General features: G+C 41.1%; 1 protein-coding gene across 8 annotated transcripts in view; it reads right to left on the minus strand.

Moving 5' to 3' along the window:
• myom1b (myomesin 1b) overlaps nucleotides 1-18918 on the minus strand; it is a 33215-nt gene continuing 14297 nt past the window's right edge. For 4 of the 8 annotated variants that reach the window (XM_013912331.1, XM_013912327.1, XM_013912326.1 and 1 more), the window contains 31 exons: nucleotides 18098-18239; nucleotides 17671-17870; nucleotides 17410-17463; nucleotides 16958-17082; nucleotides 16650-16833; nucleotides 16258-16432; nucleotides 16059-16180; nucleotides 13833-13850; nucleotides 12089-12285; nucleotides 11873-11999; nucleotides 11170-11354; nucleotides 10960-11074; nucleotides 10723-10879; nucleotides 10532-10638; nucleotides 10392-10436; nucleotides 10160-10296; nucleotides 9926-10070; nucleotides 8555-8614; nucleotides 8213-8280; nucleotides 8006-8119; nucleotides 7494-7553; nucleotides 7157-7244; nucleotides 7030-7068; nucleotides 6835-6940; nucleotides 6482-6645; nucleotides 6210-6246; nucleotides 6041-6063; nucleotides 3586-3641; nucleotides 3230-3445; nucleotides 526-667; nucleotides 1-423 (listed from right to left, as the gene is read on the minus strand). In XM_013912331.1, coding sequence (XP_013767785.1) covers nucleotides 191-423; nucleotides 526-667; nucleotides 3230-3445; nucleotides 3586-3641; nucleotides 6041-6063; nucleotides 6210-6246; nucleotides 6482-6645; nucleotides 6835-6940; nucleotides 7030-7068; nucleotides 7157-7244; nucleotides 7494-7553; nucleotides 8006-8119; nucleotides 8213-8280; nucleotides 8555-8614; nucleotides 9926-10070; nucleotides 10160-10296; nucleotides 10392-10436; nucleotides 10532-10638; nucleotides 10723-10879; nucleotides 10960-11074; nucleotides 11170-11354; nucleotides 11873-11999; nucleotides 12089-12285; nucleotides 13833-13850; nucleotides 16059-16180; nucleotides 16258-16432; nucleotides 16650-16833; nucleotides 16958-17082; nucleotides 17410-17463; nucleotides 17671-17870; nucleotides 18098-18239 — 3641 coding nt within the window. In that variant the 3' untranslated portion in view covers nucleotides 1-190. Of the gene's footprint in view, nucleotides 424-525; nucleotides 668-3143; nucleotides 3446-3585; nucleotides 3642-6040; nucleotides 6064-6209; nucleotides 6247-6481; nucleotides 6646-6834; nucleotides 6941-7029; nucleotides 7069-7156; nucleotides 7245-7493; nucleotides 7554-8005; nucleotides 8120-8212; nucleotides 8281-8554; nucleotides 8615-9925; nucleotides 10071-10159; nucleotides 10297-10391; nucleotides 10437-10531; nucleotides 10639-10722; nucleotides 10880-10959; nucleotides 11075-11169; nucleotides 11355-11872; nucleotides 12000-12088; nucleotides 12286-13832; nucleotides 13851-16058; nucleotides 16181-16257; nucleotides 16433-16649; nucleotides 16834-16957; nucleotides 17083-17409; nucleotides 17464-17670; nucleotides 17871-18097; nucleotides 18240-18918 lie in introns of those variants that run through there. The other 4 variants (XM_013912328.1, XM_013912329.1, XM_013912330.1 and 1 more) reach the window with 4 other exon arrangements.

Genomic DNA, 18918 nt, shown 5'->3' on the forward strand with positions numbered 1-18918 from the left:
GAAGTATAACAGCTCCTTTATTTAGGCAGATACAGCAAAAAGATACACACAGCATATTGAAAAACAGTATGTGGTTATTAAAATACTACCATCCCATTTAATTTAGTGTAAAGTGGAATATTGTTATTATTAATATGTTATGATAAGCCCACAGCAAAGTATATAATGGGTTTATATTCATTCATTGATTTCAGGTTGTCTCAGCCACTGCTTCAGGCTTCTCTGCACTGTCTGCAGGTTGCTCAGAAGCTTCTGATTGGTCAACAGGCAGTGTTTGGTTGATCAAATCTACTTTTGCCTCTTTAGTTTGATCTGAATCTAAAGCAGGAACTTCTGCAGGGTCCCCCTCATTTTGTGCCTCGCTTTTTTTGTCCTGCTCTCTGTCTTCCACATTTTTCACAGTCGATGCCTTTGAAACAGATTCTGTAAGGAAATATTTATTAGTAAGCATTTCAGCCCGTCATGGGAAAATTGCACCATTCTGTAATTTTGCCAGTGTTTAAACAACAAACGAAAACTCCTCACCCTTTCGCTTCTGCATTTTAGTTCCAGTAAGTGTGGTTTTCATCTTTTCTTTTGGTGTGTTTGAGCCAAACACTACATTTCCCTCTTCATCAGTCCAATATGAAGTCACCCCCAAGTCAGGTGTCCCCTCTGTGACCTCCACCTGAGTTCATCCACAGTGAAGGGAGACATTGCAGTGTGGTAAAGCTCTACAATCATGAACTAATCACCATACAGTCATTCAGAAAGTGAAATCAACTACTTACCCATGAAGCTCAGTGAGATCACACCTACCGCTGAAGGCTAAAACAGTATCATCTCATAGAGAAAATGATAAAAACTGTCATAATTAAGCTATTTAGGCTACTAAAGTTTTTGCAAAATGTTAAATTTCAGCTTCACCTCAGTTTAATTTACATTAACACAAAAGTTTTTGTATTATTGCAACTTTCTAAAAGAAGAAAGAAGAGATTGTAATGAGAGATTCGCTGATGTATTGCAAAGAATTGTGACTTTAATTTGATGCAAAAATATTATTTAATCTTTTCTCTTTAAAATGCTCTCAAGCTGAAACGTTCAATGAGTCCAACTCTGGTGCAAGTTGAACTGTGATCTCTTAGGATTTCTTAGTTATACAGTTACCCTTTGTTAAGTTTTTTATGGTTATGTGATATGATATGCACTCACTGGACGCTTCATTAGGTACGCTCAAATGTTCATCATCAAACTAAAGCTGTAGCTCACATGGGTTCACCAAAATTGACAGAACATTGAAAAAATGTTACCTCCATTTCTGCAGTAACATTTGGCTGGTAGGAACTGAAGTGGATTTAAATAACATTAAACCATGCATTAATCCTTGATTGTATAGACAGTTCAGGCTGCTGCTACTGTTTCTGTAATGATGTGGGGGATATTTTTTTGGCACACTTTGATTTAGCACTAATTAAATTAGGCCCACACAGCCGACCCGAGTATTGTTGCTGACCATTTCCATCCCTTTAGTTGTTCAAATAGGTTTCTTAAACTGGTTTTTTCATCATGACGATAACTTCACTGTAATCAAATGGCCTTCCCGGTCACCACATCTTAATCTAATAAGCGTCGTTGGGATCTGGTGGAACGGGAGATTCCTTCATAAATGTGCAGCTGACAAATCTGCAGCAGCTGTGTACCTAAAAAATTGACTGGTAAACATACTTAACCATTTGGCATACAGCTGGCGACTTAATAGTGCCTGTATATATATATGGTAGAAATAGATTTGATTTAAACTTGTATAACTAATAGTTTTGTCACTTCAGGTGAGTATAAACAAAATGTGAAGCAAGAAGGATCTCATTACCAACTTAATAATGAGCTAACTTAAAAACTAAAAGTTATGTATTTATACATGCAGCAACTGATGCATAAGAAAAATATCTGGCCCCTAGGCTCTGAAATACACCCTTATGTTTTGTTATTACATTTCAGACTGAAGAACATAATAGTAAAAATGGCTTTTATCTAATTAGAAATGTTCTGGATATTTGTGCTCTATGACAAAAAGACAATACTTTTTTCGTGTCCCTCTTTTGTGCTCATTGTAAAGAAAGTGTCACGTTATCCTGAGGATACGGCAAATGATTGTCCTACAACAAATATCAGGATTACAGTGAAGGGGGTGAGTTGTGTCCATGCTGGTGGTGGATCTTCAGGCTGTCCAACTTCTACAGAAATAGTGATCGGGAGTGAAAACGGAACAACTCGACTGAAACAAGAGAGTGAAACGTAAAAGGTGAAGAATTGAAATCAAAGTGACACGACTCAGAAAGGAAAGACAGAAGGTGGAGGAGGTGGGGAAATACATGCTTTTTTTATTAGTCTCATCAAAAAATGGGAAAAGGAAGAGAAACAATAACCTCTATTGTTGGTATTAACAGTGACCTCACAGTTTTCACTGCATCAACATCCAGGATAATTACTAATTATGGGCTGGGGAAAATGGTGTGTTATATAAATAATAGTGAGTAGACAGTGAGCTGACTTGTACCGTTTTCTGCAGAAGATAACATTTAGAGTGAATGTGAATAAAGTGGAACACACATAAGTTTAAAATCTCACTGAAACGCACATTTTTAACTGTTTTGCTACAAATTATATTTACTTCCAAAGCACACCATCGGAATAAACCCCAGCACATCTGTCTTAACTAGTTTATTTCTTGCAGGTTGAGAAAGATAGAATTGAAATTTGTGCCGTCTCTGTGAGATTTTTCCCACAATTTAATGACACGGTTTCAGTAAATCTGACAGCTGCACGCAGTCTGAAGTACTTGTCTTGTCAGGTTTGCTGGGAAATCCACATAATTTGTAGCAAATGTAAAAACATTTATGTTTTTAATAGACATTCCACACTAACCGTGACATTTTTTCATAGTGGCAGCCACAAATAAGCTTCAGATTTTCAGTGAGATTTGTAATTATTGGACCAAATGTTCACATACAGTATTAATCATAATCTTAAGTAACTCTTTTCTTTGTACTTTTTTTGGTGTTCAGTTTCATCACCTCGGGAGTTTATTTGACTGATTTCTACACAAACCATCAAACACCACCTCTTTTTTTAAAATCTATTTTTCTTTTTAACTTTTTCCAGTACGCATCATTTTTACATATTTACGACAAGATTTGGACCGCTTTTACTTTTTCTTGCCGCCCGCCTCTTCAGGGATGAACACACTTACGGTGAAGTCCCCGCTCTCTGTGCCGTACTTGTTCTTCACCAGGATGCTGTACTTGCCCGAGTCTGACGTGTTCACGCCGGTGATGGTGAAACTGGCGAACTTGCCCGACTCGAACTTCAGGATGCAGTGCTCATCAGACGTGATCTCTCTGTCGTTCTTCAGCCAGGTGACCTCTGGCACGGGGTTGCCCGAAATGTTGCAGGTGAGATTGAGAGCCTGAATGGAAAATAAGGCACAACTCAGTTACACTCAGGGCAGTCACTGTAAAGGTTAAGACTCTTAGTTGAAGACAGTGGGCCATGTCAAAGTTTGCTATATGATGTGCAAACCACATGAATTCAGCTAAAACTGTTTACCTTGCCCTCTTGTATGGTGACCACATCAGGGAGGCCTCCTGCTACTCGAGCACGATCTGAAAAGTAACAATATTAACTAATGAAAAATGATTTTCAAAAACAAAGCATGTTGCACACAGTGCACGCAAACTGTGTTTTTATCTAACATGAAAGACTTTATGTGGCTCAGAACAGTCTTCGGGTTAGTATTCATGTTCAGGGCTGTTGCTTGTTGTTTTTAACACATTCCAATTTTATTGCAATGGACTTAAATTTGCTTAGGCTGCTGCCCCCGCGACCCGGCCCCGGACAAAGCGGATGAGGATGGATGGATGGATGGACTTAAATTTGCAATAAATATGGTAAACTAGCTTTTTAAATTACAATCTCTGATTTTTAAAAAAAAAAAGAGTTTTTCTTAATGTTTTTAGAATAAACTATAGTACTAACTGGAGTTAATTTAAACTTCACAGAATAGAGCTCACTTTGACCCACTGAGATTTATAGTCATGATAAAAAGAAAATAGCTACACCCTCTCACTCTCAGGTTTTATGTATCAGGACATAATAAAAACAGTCTGGTTCTTAGCAGGTCTTAAAATACAACCTCAGATGAACACAGTATATTCTACAGTGAGACTGTCAGGGACCTGGATCTAAGCAATCCAGGGTCCCTGAGCATTTATGGACTTGTACATTATATGTGTTTTTGGTGTTGCTGTCCTTCATTCTCCCTGCTTGCAGGTATGTGTTTGTGTGTGTGTGTGTGTCTGGGGGCACCTGTTTACAGGTGCCTTCAGGCCTGGTAGGTGTGGCCTTGCCACACCTGAAGACAATCACACAGCTGATGAAGCCCCATCGGAGGAGCTACTTAATGGTTAATGGCCTGTATTTGTATAGCGCTTTACTAGTCCCTAAGGACCCCAAAGCGCTTTACACATTCAGTCATCCACCCATTCACACACACATTCACACACTGGTGATGGCAAGCTACATTGTAGCCACAGCCACCCTGGGGCGCACTGTAAGAGTGTGGTGGAGCTCTCGCCGACGCTGGATCATTGCGTGACGTCCAGTCAGTAAGGTTAGTCTGCCGCATTGCGTGTGTCTTACAGCTGCCTGCCTGTTATTTCCCCAGGAGAAGCGTGGAGACTAGAGGGCAGTGAGCACGGGGTGCTCAAACACTGAGAAGCGGAGACAGGAACACTGGCACTGGGAAGAGGACATGTCACGGGAGTCTGGAACGCACTGAGTATTTATTGTTGTGTTTTCCACTGTTTGCATTCAAAGCTCTGTGCCTGGGTCCTCCTTCCTCACATCCCCACAGTTGGCCAGCGGCAACCGTGACAGAGACAGGTTATTCACAAGCAGAAAACATTCAAGATTATCGCCAAATTCGTTGTAAGATCAGACCGTGCAATGCTCAGAGATATTCCAGAAAACTCAAGAGCTGCATCTCAGACTCTATAGGCTAAGACTATGGGTTGTTTTGAAGAATTGCCAAGAGGAACATGGCACCACAGCTGAGCATGTTCGATCTGAACAAATCACAAGACTTCCTTGGATAGACAAGACCGAAGTAGAATTGTTTGGTCATAATGCAAAGAGCCACATTTAGCAATAATCAACACCTCATACGACTGTCGGCACAGTGGTGGAGGGGTGATGATTTGAGTTTGCTTTCCACCCACAGGAACCGGGCATCTTGCAGTCAGTGAGTCCACCACTAACTCTTTTTATACCGATGTATTCTAGAGTCAAATGTGAGGTCGTCTGTCTGACAGCTAAAGTTTGGCTGAAATTGAATCTTGCAACACGACAATGATCCCAAGCACAGCAGCAAATCTACAACAGATCAGCTGAATAAGAAAAAATATCAATGTGCTGCAGTGGTCCAGTCCAAGTCCAACCTTAAGAGAGTTGTGCATATACCAGTATATAACCACAGCGATGTGATGCACTGATGAAGTCATAGACAAAAGAATTACTTCAATGGCATTAAGTAATATGTCATGTGTTGTTGTTCATCTAAAGTTGCATTTAACTCATTTTTAGACCTTTTCTATGGATTAGATGAGTTTTTAAAATTGACAGAGGGTGTTTCTTTGTATCATGTCAGCACGTGACTTATCCTTTGTTACTTCTATAACTCAGTTTAAGTAGTTGACACAAATCAAATACACAAATGACTCTAACTAGGAATGTAAAAATTGTTTGCTTTCTACAACATGTTATACTTTAAGTCAACGGAAGTGGAGGAAGAAAATAAATTGAGGAACTGAAATCATATTAATAGTCAAGTTACTGAGCCCTGGTTGTACTTTTAGTCACAGTAAAGTTAGCTACATAATTTGAAACTCATTTAAAAGCAATATATTTGCAACCCGTCTTCATGAAGATTCAGCATCTTCATTATCAGATCTGAAAAGGCCAAATATTAAAGAAGTGGAGCTATTGTAAACAGAGTACTACTTACTTCTCTCTGCAATAGCAGCAGCTCTGAGGAGAGAATGACAAATTAGGTCAAAGTTGAGAATGACAAGTGACATTCTTTACATCATTTTTCCTTATATGAGAAAAGCTTTGCTGGGACTGTGGCTACATACAGAAAAGAAATGTTAGTTATAGGCTGGTTAATGACTTACTTGAGTCTCTGGAATTCTGCAAAAGCATCATCAAATGCTGTAAAACAAAAGTTGTAAGAATCAGTTTTACAGGCCAAGACACATCTTTGTGTCGCACAGCATACAATAACTGCAAAACATCACGTTAAAGAAATCTAACTGATAACTGAGGTGATAATTCCTACAAAAGAAAATCAAACTTTTCACATCATGTAAACATGTTGGAAGCTGGCAAGATGAAAAAAGTTTAAGATGTGAAATCAGCCCAGTTATAAAGTCACTTAGACACTCACCTTGACCAGAGAGGTCAACGGTCCTCCTGAGGCCACCTTTTCCATCGTAGAACTCGATGGCATATTTGCCCATGTCTTTCTCTGTGGGCTCTGTGATCTGAAGCCACAGCTGCTCCCCGACCACGCCGCTCTTTATGCGGTCAGAAAAGGCAATTGCTGAATCCCTGTCAGAGAGACGATATGAAAAACGTATATGTTAAAGGCCACTTTGTGACACAAAAGCACAGAAGCGTCTGATAAGATGAACACGTGGTTTAATCCTGACAACTCACAACTGAAAATTAAATATACATCAGGTATAGATTTGATTAAAAGTTGCTTGTTTTGTTCATGTCAACCAACCAAAAACCTACTTGTAGTGCCATGTGACTTGGAGCAAGTCATTATAGTAGCTGACAAAGGTGTAGAGTCTAATGCCCTCATCTGTGCTTGTGATCTTCAGTGGAGTGGAGGAATTGGCTGCAAAGATAAACATCCTTATTTAATGTGTGTTGGGTTAAATATGTACTACATATGACATCATCTGTGGACTAAATATTTCTTCTTACCGATAACACTGAAAACTTCATTCATCAAGTCTTTGAAACCTTAAAAAAAGACACATTTTATCACCCTAAGTGGTTCATTTGCTGCATTTGTTTCTGATTTCATTGTTGTATTGCCGTACAAAGTTACCTTGGTCTGTCAGATTCAGTGTGGAGGTGTCCTGTCCTCTGTCATCCTTCAGAATCACCTCATACACACCAGCATCCTTCTTGGAAATCTGACAGCAAAAATGCAACAGCAAATTAGCTCAGGAAGGTTTTGCAAAAGGAAATTAAGCGTATTCGTCTGAAAAAGGCAAGCGCTTCTCTTCAGCTAGGGGCGCTGCAGTGCACACGTATATGACGCAAAAGCAAAAATAAGAGGCGAACAACAGCTACGAAAAAAAAAAGAAAAGCATTCTCAGGCAAAAACGGGAAAACCAGAGGTGGCCGTTGGCCCACGGTCACAACAGATAACTGATCCCAACTTTAAGTCTTCTCCAGATCGGGCTGTCGACAATGTCTGCTGTGTCTGCGGGGAGGTCGCGCTGCAATGGGACACATGTGACATCATGTTTATATGCTGAATTACCTGTGAGGAAAGCATGTCATAATTGGACAGACGTTTACAGACAATACGACACGATGGGATGTGAGGGGTTCGTGAGTTATACAGTAGATAAGGGACAGAGATGGGTTAGATGAAAAGAGAAGACAGAGATTGTGACAGAGCAGTTCAAATGTCTGGCTTGTTTCCTGTTTTATTTTGAAAATATTTATTTTCTCTTGACTTTTTTTCACCTGTGCCCAGTCAGCCCTCCATGTATATAGTACATATTCCTGTCTCTGTTGGAAGGTAAGGACAGAAAGATCCACACAGAGGGAAACAGAGCAGCACATTTACAGCCATATATGCAAATGAATTCAAAGGTGGTTATACAGTACAGAAATATACACACATATATACGGATATTCACACTTCACTTTCTCACACTCTCACCTGAGCAATTTCCAGTTTCAGCACTCCCTCTGCAAAGCCGAGGTGCTCGTCCACTTTGATCTGGTGTCTGTCTTTGTGCCACAGTGCAGAGGTCTCCTTCTTCATGTTGCCCACCTGAATTCCAGCACAGCAGGATGATGTTTTTAGAGCTCAGTTACATTAAAAAAGAAAAAATGTACAAGTAAAATCTCTAAAACACAGGCTCACCTTGCATTTGAGTACAACGCAGCATTCTGGTGTCACTTCCCAACTCAAGTACTCGATAAAGTGAGGGCCTGGAACAAACGCCGCAGGTAAAATGATGACAATCGGGCAAATAATGAAAACTCAATTCTGTGAAAATTTTTCATAGAGCTGTTAATCTGATTAATGAATCTTCATCACTTTTAAGCAAAAATTCCAAATTTGCTGGTTTCAGCATCTTCTGTGCGAGTTACTGTCAGCTTTTATATTTTTTGTTCTGTTTTAAATGTTGAAGAAAAAGATTAAGCCTCTGAGAATAACACAGATCCATCAGTCATTAAAATACTCTTGTGCTCAGGCGCTTACCTTGTTTTCGGAAATACTCCTTTCTCTGGAACTCTGATTCCTTCTGCAGCTGCTTGAACACTGAAAAATACACGAATGACAGTTTTCATAAATTGTGGTTTAAAACAACACAGATACCATTAAGTGCAATTAAATGAAATTAGAATTCAGCTGGAGCTATTACATCATGATTTCTAAAATGTTTCAGTGCCCTCTAGTGTTCATATGTTGCAGATGTTGAGTTCTCACCAGACACTTTATGAGCTAAACCTGTTAAACTGCTCGATCAAAATATCAAATAATTGCAGCAAATCAATGTATTTAGGCATGCAGACATGGTTAAGAAAAACTCTTGTTCAAATCAAGCATCAGAATGGAAAAGAATGATTTAAGTGACTTTGAATGTGTGCCTCAGTATTTTCAGAAACTGGTGGGATTTTACCCAAACAACCATCTCTAGGATGTGAGATAATGCCGCTTTGATCTTAGAGGTCGGAAGAGAAAAGCCACCCTGCAGCTCAGGAAGTAGAGCAGGTCATCTGCTAATCAGAAGATTGTGTGTTTGATCCCTGGCTCATCTTCTGAACCTTGAGTTGCTCTCCGACGCATTTATTGGAGTGTGAATGTTAATTAGAAAACACTAGAAAAAAGTGCTTGCCTCAATGGACGAATAAGTATGTTATATAAATGTTTTTATATAGCACTTTTAATCCTCAACTATAATAGAAAAGCACAATATAAGTCCTTTTACCAATAACTATTTGTTATGACCAAGGTACGCAAAAGAGCATCTCAGAACACACAACACGTCCAGTCTAGAAGCAGATGGGCTACAGTAGAAGACGTGCCACTCCTCTCTGCTAAGAACAAGAAGCTAAGGCTACAGTTTGCACGGCCTCACCAAATCTGGACAACAGAAGATTGGAAAAACACTGTTGGAATGTTATGTATCAATTTCGGGTGCAACATTCTGATGGTAGGGTCAGAATTTGGCAAGTGCTTCCTACTAAAAGCCACTTTAAACATATTTAAGTGATCATGCCAATGAGAAACATGAAGAGGACTAATTGGGATTCAATATCTGGCCAGTCGCAGACAGACTGGAAGGAGCAGGTATCAAACCATCTACCACCTGAGCCATAATGGCCTCTGGTACAGTCTGCTTTACTGCTGAAGGTAAAATCGTTTTGGTTGTTTCACATGAGAGATATTATTTAATTTAATTTGTGGGGTTGCCACTTTCTATCAAACCTAATCAAAATATACCCAGCGTGGCAGAGTGTTAAATTATTTTATATGGATAACGTTCTGAGCTTTTTATCCTTGACTGTACACGTTCATTCACAATTAAAAGTCACATTTTCTTTTTTCTTTTTTTTTAAATAAACATACCATCCCCTATCAGTACCAAGCTGGACTGGTTGGTAGCTTTTCCATCCTGCAGCTGGAAGGTGTACGTGCCCTCATCCGCCGGGGTCAGAGACTCCATGGTCATCTCAATCACACCGGTGTTCTTGTCAAAGTTCATCTTATATTTCTACCACCCCAAATAAAGCAGCAAATTTTTTACTTTAAAACACAGGTAGAGCACACAAGTAAAATATCTGAACGCAGATTCTCACTGACCTCCCCCTGAGAGACAACATTATCATTGAAAACATAATCGACTTTGCCGTTATTGGACATCTTCTCCGCCTGCAGCCAAAAGCGAACGCGGCCCTTTTCCAGCAGCTCCACAGCTAGATCTGACTTCAGAGGAATAACTGGTGTAAAGAAAGTGATGAAGAAATAGTTAGAAAGTCCGTCCAGTTCATGACAAACCACTAAATAAAGCAGAAATACCATATGAAGCACTCACTGGGGAACTTGTGGTCATGACTGATCTCCAGCAGCCTCTTTAACTCTGAAAAGAAAACAAGAAGAGATTCAGGATTCAAGATGAGAAAAGCAACACGTGTAATATGAAAAATCTTATTTTCTCTCAATTTTCAAACCCACCTTCCTCAGAGAGAGTGTAGCTGGATGAAGCACCGTCAGTGTGAGTGACAAGACATGAGTAAACTCCAATGTCCTCCTCCCCGGGACGATTGAAAACAACTTTAGACCTGCACAGGAAACACAGCATTCGTGACATGAGAGGTGAGAGGGACGCTCAAATAGTCTTAATGTTAAAAATGTTGCCATCTCACTTGGTTCCCTTGGTCTCTGTGGTCAGGCGGGAGGTGTCTGTGAAGTCCTCGTAGTTTTTGGACCACACAAACTTGGAGTCGGGGGTCATGTTGCCACATTCAAAGTTCAGGGAGATGACACCGTCGTCGTCGACATCTACGACTATCTCTTTCGTGCCTAAAAAAACAAGAAGGTAAAAATCTCATCTGCTCAAATTTTGTAGTGTCACCTTCACTTGTTCCATCATTTCATCCCACCTGGTTTGGTCAGAGCGGGAACCGGCTCTGTCACGTCTGAGACTTTTCCTACTCCAGCTTTATTCTGAGCACGCACACGGAACACATACTTCTCTCCCTCCTTAAGATCCTTAATCTGCAAAAAAAAGAAAGAAAGCAATGTTGAAATATATTTGTGATATCCTGCTAAAACTTGGGAATCTCTCAGATAAATGCACTCCTGATTAGCACCTTTGTATATGTCTTTTCTAAGGCTTTGGTGTTGACTCCTCTCCACGCCTCCTCTGGTGCATCTGCTTCCTTGATGTCAACATAGAACCCGTTGACAGGATCGCGGCCCTGGTACACAGGTGGTTTCCATAGCAATACCAGAGAGTCGTTCCGCGCCTCTCTAATCTGCAGATCATGTGGAGGTCCTGCAGCCCAGAAAGATGACTGAGGCTAAATAACAAATCCTGTTTACTCAGTCACTTTCAAGGTTCTGTAAATCCCTAAAGTGATACTGTTGTCAGAAACCGTGTCTATAACATGTAAATATTCAGTTCACAATTCTAATAGAATAGAATAGAATAGAATAGAATAGCACTTTATCGTAATTATACATGTACAACAAAATTGTGGGTACAGCAGGAATAAATGGCAAACAGGAGAAATATGTACAATTCATGGATGATGAACATTTGTTTTGGTATTTTTTCTTATATTTATAACATAAAGTGACTTTCTTCAACATTAAAAGTAACCAAATTATCTAATAATTCATTTTTTTTGTATCATTTACCATATTTCTCTGATATAGTTGTATTTATGTGCAACATCGGTGACAGAAAAATAAAGCAGTGTGCATTGGAAGGTTTTTTGTTTGTTTGTTGTTGTTCATCAAATGGTTCATTAAAATATTCTCTCAGTTGGTGAAACATGTGGCCCAACCAACCTGGGACAGCAATGGTCCATTCTTCACACAGGAAGGTATTACTGGGCAGCGACGGGATGCCGACACCAGCCATGTTGGCTGCTCGCACCTGAAACTGGTACTTCTTATTCTCCTTCAGATCGGACACCTGGAAACGAAGACACAAAGACACTCGCCCCTTGCACATTCAGCACATATAACTTCAGGCTCGGATGGTGTTTTTTCATATCAACCCACCCTGTAGGCCCGCTCGCTGACAGCCTTGATGTTGGCCTCGTGCCACTTTCCCGGCACGCCATCGATGACCTCACGGTAATCCACAAAATAACCGGTGATGTCAGCGCCTCCGATGAAAGTTGGCTGCTTCCAGGCCAGCACCATGGAGTCGCGCACGCACTCCAGGATAGTGATGCCATAGGGTGGAGCGGGAGAGGCTGAGACGCAAATCGCAAATTAATACGGCAAAACCTCGGCGTGAAAACTGACGTAATGGGAAACTGAAGCGCCACAAAAGATTTGATACTTTTTAATTCCCACACCTCTTTTTTCCCTGTGAAGAGCTTCAGTGTCCCATTATTGGAAACAGTTTACAGCAGGAACTCACCAGCAGTTACTCTCCTTACAAAGTTAAAGATTACTGGATAGTGGGTTCAGAGACAGTTGTAGGTTAATACCTGCTGTAACAACATCTCGTCCAACCCAACACATTTGTAACCTTAATGCTCAGTGACATTGAGATTTTGGGAGTTAATTGTTATGTCTGCACTCTAACTATGAAGTCAGCAGCCGTAAGATTATTAAATTATTTTTCTCTAGTTCCAGATTCAAAAGATAAATAAAGATTAGTATAATTTAGAAACCACTGTTTTATACACTGAGTCAGAAAGTGTGCAGTTACATGTTGCTTGTTACACTGTATTCCTGGTAACAAAGGGCACAGCGATTTCAGAGACCAGGTTAAAGGAATGACTGGGAGCCAAAGGTCTCCACAAAAGCAGGATCAAGTAACACTGTGATAATAAAGCAGCCTGTCGAGTACAAATAGTCACATGAACTTTATACCCTCTCCTGATTAGGAGTGAGAAGGTGGTCAAAGCGTCTGGGAGGTGGGTGTCTGATTAAGTCCAGAGTGCACTCCCAAAAAGGTCTCAGGTCACAAGTGTTCTCTTGGTTGGATGACCCACTTTTCGAGTACAGGGTGTGATTAAGGGGCTCCTGCCATGAATTGCTTTGGTGTCTTTGTGTGTTAAAGTGCTCTGGGTAATCAGAGGAGTGGCAGGTCCTGAGGTGATTGACACTACACATATAAGTTAGGGTTTTGGTGGCGGCCAGAAAGCATGAGTTAAACCCAGGTTTGGCGGTGAATTGGATTGACTTACCTTCAAAAAGAGCCAAGTTACTATTTGTACCTACAAAACTGATGTGAAGTCAAGGCAGAATATATTTTTATGGCTCTTAAGTGGGTAAAAACTGTACTTTTCTTTGTGGTTTTATTTGGATTTGACAAAAGGTTTTCCTCGGTGCTCACCTGCTGACTCTCTCTGGGGCTTCGCTTTCTCCCGATTACCATCTACTGAGAACTTACGTGCCTGCGAGGCGTCAGGCTCATCAGCTGTCTCCACAGCCTGACCATGAGCCTCAGCAGTTACTGGGTCACAGTGTGCAGCTGTGATTGTGTCAGTATGTGATTCAGAAATTGGGCCTGACACAGGCTCTGAGTGCATGTCTTTTGCCAGCTCAGGGGCCCGGAACCCATCACCTCTCTTGCCCCACTTGTTTTTAGTCTCCCTGGGGTCAGGGTCTGTGAGGTCTGAGCTAGCAGCCCTGGCCCCTTCCCTGGCTTCACTGTCAGCTTGAGCTTTATTGCGCTTTTGCATAGTGTTGGGAGGGAACTGGACAGTGTCATGCGTTCCCGTCCAGCGTGGCCTGTGCTCAGTTAGTTGTCCCACGTTACCCCCCGGCCCCATCTTCGGCAACACACCGTGTAGGATGCCGCCCCCTACGGGTGTTAGCAGAGAAAAGCAGAAGAAGCTTTTTTAAAAACAGGCACAAATCCATCCACAGCTCATTTCTCAATCGCACCACATTAAGAGAACAGAATAAGAAGAAACAAGCACAAAAACATTAAAAAGCAATATTTGCTGAACTGGCAGTCAAATACAGAACAATGTCTTCATCTGACTGGGAGTGGAAATGAAGACAAGATGACCAGCAGGTGACATCCATGTTAGCAGGCTTCAATTGGGATTATGAGAGCACGCAGGCACGTAACACAGAACAGCCGGCCAATAATGTGGGTGCGCGGCTTTGCTCTGGCCCTTAATGAAAAAACTCATGACTTTAGAAACAATGCCAACAGATTCCATCATCTCTTAGATTACAGCTCCAAAAGTGACGCAAGTTGTATATCGAGACCAAATGTAACAGCACACCATGATCTAATTCACGGGTGGTAGTGCTGTGTTTTAATTACTCCGAGTTTTCCTTCAGTTGCAAGTGAACTCAAAGGTTATTTCAGTGTTTTGGTGGCACATTGTAAAATTCCAGTACCAAAAAATGTAAATTAAAAGCAGAATGCAATGATTTACAAATCCCATAAATTTGTATTTTATACACAGTAGATCATAGTCTTCCTTCTCTCACCCCAACCAGTCGCAGCAGATGCCCCTCCCTGAGCCTGGTTCTGCTGGAGGTTTCTTCCTGTTAAAAGGAAGTTTTTCCTTCCCACTGTCCCAAAGTACTTGCTCATAGGGGATCATATGATTGTTGGGTTTTTCTCTGTATGCATTATTGCAGCGTCTACCACCTTGAGGTAACTGTTGTTGTGATTTGGCGCTATAAAAATAAAACTGAATTGAATTGAACTGAATTGAATGTCAAGTGTTTAAACTGAGAAAAAGTGCCTTTTTAAGGAGAAATAAGGTCAATTTGAATTTGATTGTTGCAACACATCTCAAAAAATTGGAACAGGGCCGTGCTGTCCCATTCTTGTCTGATAAAGAACACTAGCTGATCAACAGTCCAGTAACTCATCTAGCAAATTTATTGGTTTTTTAATCCGCACAACAATTTTCAGCTGTGTTAATATAATTGGAATCAGGTTTTTCTAATGATGAATCAGCCTTGAAGACTGTGTTGAAGTAACAAATTATTCCAGCAGAAAAGGATGTGTCATCAACAACACATCTTTCTTCTTAAAATATATGTGCACTGGCATTCTTGTTAAGAGTGTTTCACAAGGGATAACGAAGCATGCTGCTCAGCGCAAAGCCAGCCAGTGAATGAGTGACATCCAAAGGCTGAAAGTTGTGTTAGTATTAATGCAGAGAGATGTTACTGTTAGGGAACACGTGCAGGAATTTAGAAACAGCATCATTATTAAAACAGTAACACTGTTTCTGTTGCTGGCATGCAAAGTACATGTTAGGACTAGGTAACAAATCGTGCAGTTTATTGACTTTGAGTTGAATGAAATAATGTAAAAATATTGAGTTACAAAGAATCAGACCAACGGAACAATAACATTGCTAGCTGATAACAGGGGGGGTTCGAATGGTGGTACCTTTAGCTCTAATGTGGGGTTGCCGACACATCCTGTGCCCGAGATAGGATAGGGGAGATGCGGGGAGGTGGTGGTGATAGTGGTGATGTGTGACACTGAGCTACTTTGTAACGACCGCTGAATTGGATCGCACTGACCCAAATTAGAGGAAGTCTACAAGTCCTGACCCCCAGCCCCGCCTCAGGCTGTGCAGGGAGGAGGAGGCGCTAGAGGAGATGTGGCCAGACAGGGTAGGAGGTAGGTAGAGCATACGACAATGCAGAATAATGTGACAGGGTGACAGAGTGGAACAATGGTGGAGAAAGTGTGGGAGCTGAAGACATGTTTCAAGAGAACAGTAGTCTACAACACAATTCATGGTAAAATATCAAGAAAAATCAGCTTGTTGCATTATTTCTTCCACATAGAGAGTCTGCTAATGATAGCAGTGATCAGTCTGTGGTGTTCAGTGCGTCCAAGAGGTGTGCCTTGTTGAAATTTCCAACACAACTGGCTCAGAAATGCACAATATAACACCAACAGTTTAGTTTTTTTAACATCTCTAAACAAATCTTAATCTAAATAGCAGTAAACTGGAATTATTAACGTCCTCTGATTACTACATTACTTTGTTGTATTTAGATGTGATGGATCCACTGTACTCACCAATAGCAGCCTTCACCTCCACAGCCTCTGACTCCTGGGAGAACTGGCTGATCCCTGCAGCGTTCACCGCCCTCACCCTGAACACGTACTTCTCTCCTGTGATCAGACCGTGGCAGATGAACCTGTAAATGCAGAAAGTGCAGCAGCCATGAATTTGTATCAGAAATCGCTGAAAGAAAGCAAGAGGGGTCATTTTTACCTGGTGACATTCACGGGCTTGTTGTTGCAGGGCTCCCACACGTTGCTCCCCACAATGCTGCCCTCGATGTAGTATCCCACTAACTCTTTGGCATCGCAAGACGCTTCCCAGGACACAACAACTGATGTGTCCGTGTTTCTGGTGGGAATAACCTTTCCTGGGGCAGATGGGATATCTGCACACAAGAATAGTTACATTTTGGGGCTGAGTCAGTGCTAACATAATATATTTGTACCGTGCAAATGTTCAGTTTCATCAGATCTGTGATGCAGGAGTCATGACTGCAAAACAGGTCTGGGACCAGTTTGCCTGATAGCATTGTATGACAAATAAGACTCTTAATATCTAAAAGAGCTAATCTTCTCTATGTTTATGTTTATCTCTCTTCTGACCAAGCTTGTCTCCAACTGTGGTGGCCTCAGTCGGGTCAGATGGCTCGCCAACACCGGCAGAATTGCAGCAGCGCACACGGAAGCGGTAGGCTTTTCCCTCTGCGAGATCAAACAGCGCAAAGCGAGGAGACTTTACTGGGATCTCCGTGTTCACCCTCTGCCAGCTGTCTGTACCGGAAACACACTGATGGGCAAAGAGGAAAACGTCACACTGTCACTGAAACTCAGGCAATGTAACAATCTCATATGCAGGAAAACAGAAACGTTTAGTTAAAGTGCATCTGAGGAAAAGTGGAGGAATAATTTACCTTTTCCACATAGTACATGACACCCTCAAGCCCTTTCTCTCCGGGTGGCTTCCAGCTCAGCACCACATAGTTTTTGGTTGCCTCTGTCACCTGCAGATCACAGGGTTTGCTGGGAACAATGCCCTCTGATGGTCAAAAGGGAAAGAGTTAAGTCTCCAAAAAAGAAAGATTGACCCTTCAACACCAGATGGATGTATTAAGATCACATCCACCACTTATTGGAAAATGCATCTATTCAAGAAATGTTATCATTCCTTTCTTCTTTATTATTTTTTAATAATTACATTGATAATAAATAGAGCATAAATGAAAAAGCACAGGTGCTTCTTCTTCCCTGAATGTGGTTAATAAGCCTGAATCAGGTGGACTCAGAGTTGGAGAATTTTATAATCCCCTTCTACTTGAGTTACTCTCTGATATAAATCATCATGCAAAAGCATTTGACCTCCTACCTGCAGGCTCCTCCTCCGTGACAATGATTTGGCCAGTCCAGGGAGCAGAAGTACCTGCGAACATGTAGTAGATCAGTACAGACACATTGTCAGTCCTGCAATTTTCTGTGAGCTAAATGTTTTCTATATTTTGCTCCAGTGCCAAAACTAATGCCCAAACTACATCTTTTATTCTTCAAAATCCCTAAATATGTTTAAGAGTGTTTGTGCATCGGATGCTTTGATTCACGATACAGTCAAATTCCTCTCTGTGTCAACTACCTCTCATGCGGGCGCGGTCAGCTGGGTCCATTGCAGCCACCGGCTCCGAGACTCTGGATGGGCGGCTTATGCCACTTTTGTTTACAGCGCGCACACGGAAGATATAAGAGCGCCCCTCGACCAAACCAGTGACGGGGAATCGGGCAAACTTCACCGGGGTGTCATTGCACTGAATCCAGTGAGTGGTTCCGACCTCACACCTGTGCGTAAACGTTAAAATATTAGTATGTCACATTCAGACTTTTGATTTTATTTCAAACACCTAAAGACTACTTGTTAGTCATGTTATCACCAATATTGTGTTGCCTTATTCCTCTGACATTCATTTGAGAAAGACTTTTATGTTTTGCATTGATAGCTCATTCTGTGGTGTCTATCCAGTTTAGCTTTGGAGGTTAGAGTAGCAGGAAGCGACACATTGACCAACCTGTCCACAAAGTAGCCCAGAATGGAGCTGCCACCATCAACAGCTGGCTGCTTCCATGCAACAATGATATAATCCTTGTTGGCATCCAAACAGCGCACATCCAGAGGGGCTGCAGGAGCTCCTTCGACCTCAGCATCAGCATCTAACAGATACAAGAAGAATATCATCAGGACAGTATGAGCGCGCTCTCTGAACGTGCACGTTCTATTGTTTTATTCAGCTTTAGCTCAGCTTTATTTCTGCAATAAATTGACAGGATGTTTGATTTATAGCGAGTGGACCATGTGGGTGAACTTTGCAGCTGCAGGGTTCAATGCCAGGAATATTTCAGGTCAAGCAGGAGGACAGAATTAGCACAAGCCTGCGCTGAAGGGAAAAGGGATAAAAGAGGTGACTTTTAAATAAAGCAAACATGCCTGTCATCTGTAGGTAAAGTCAGGACACTAAGGAAAGAGACAAAGGTTTTAGAATAGAGAGACAGATTTATTTTAAACTGGATATGTGGGGGAATAACGTCTGGAATTTACATCCTCGTATATTGTAAAATTAAATATTCACTTTGTGTTTGTTTTTTATTTTGGTTGTTCATTGGCTCACACAGCTATCCAGAGAGCACTGAAATGAATCTGTTGTTCCTCCTTAAAGCAGATATTTACTAGGGGTGCAACGATACACAAAATTCACGGTTCGGTTCAATACTTTGTTGTCACGGTTCGATATTTTTTTGATACAAAAAAAATGTTCATGCCTTTTTAATTTGTCATTTATTAAAATTATAAATATATATTTTAACTCAAAAGTACAGTTTTTAAATGTAATGT

The sequence above is a fragment of the Pundamilia nyererei genome, unplaced genomic scaffold (genome assembly GCF_000239375.1).
Source record: "Pundamilia nyererei isolate P.nyererei 1_Seehausen unplaced genomic scaffold, PunNye1.0 scaffold00087, whole genome shotgun sequence".
Taxonomy (NCBI): Eukaryota; Metazoa; Chordata; class Actinopteri; order Cichliformes; family Cichlidae; genus Pundamilia; species Pundamilia nyererei.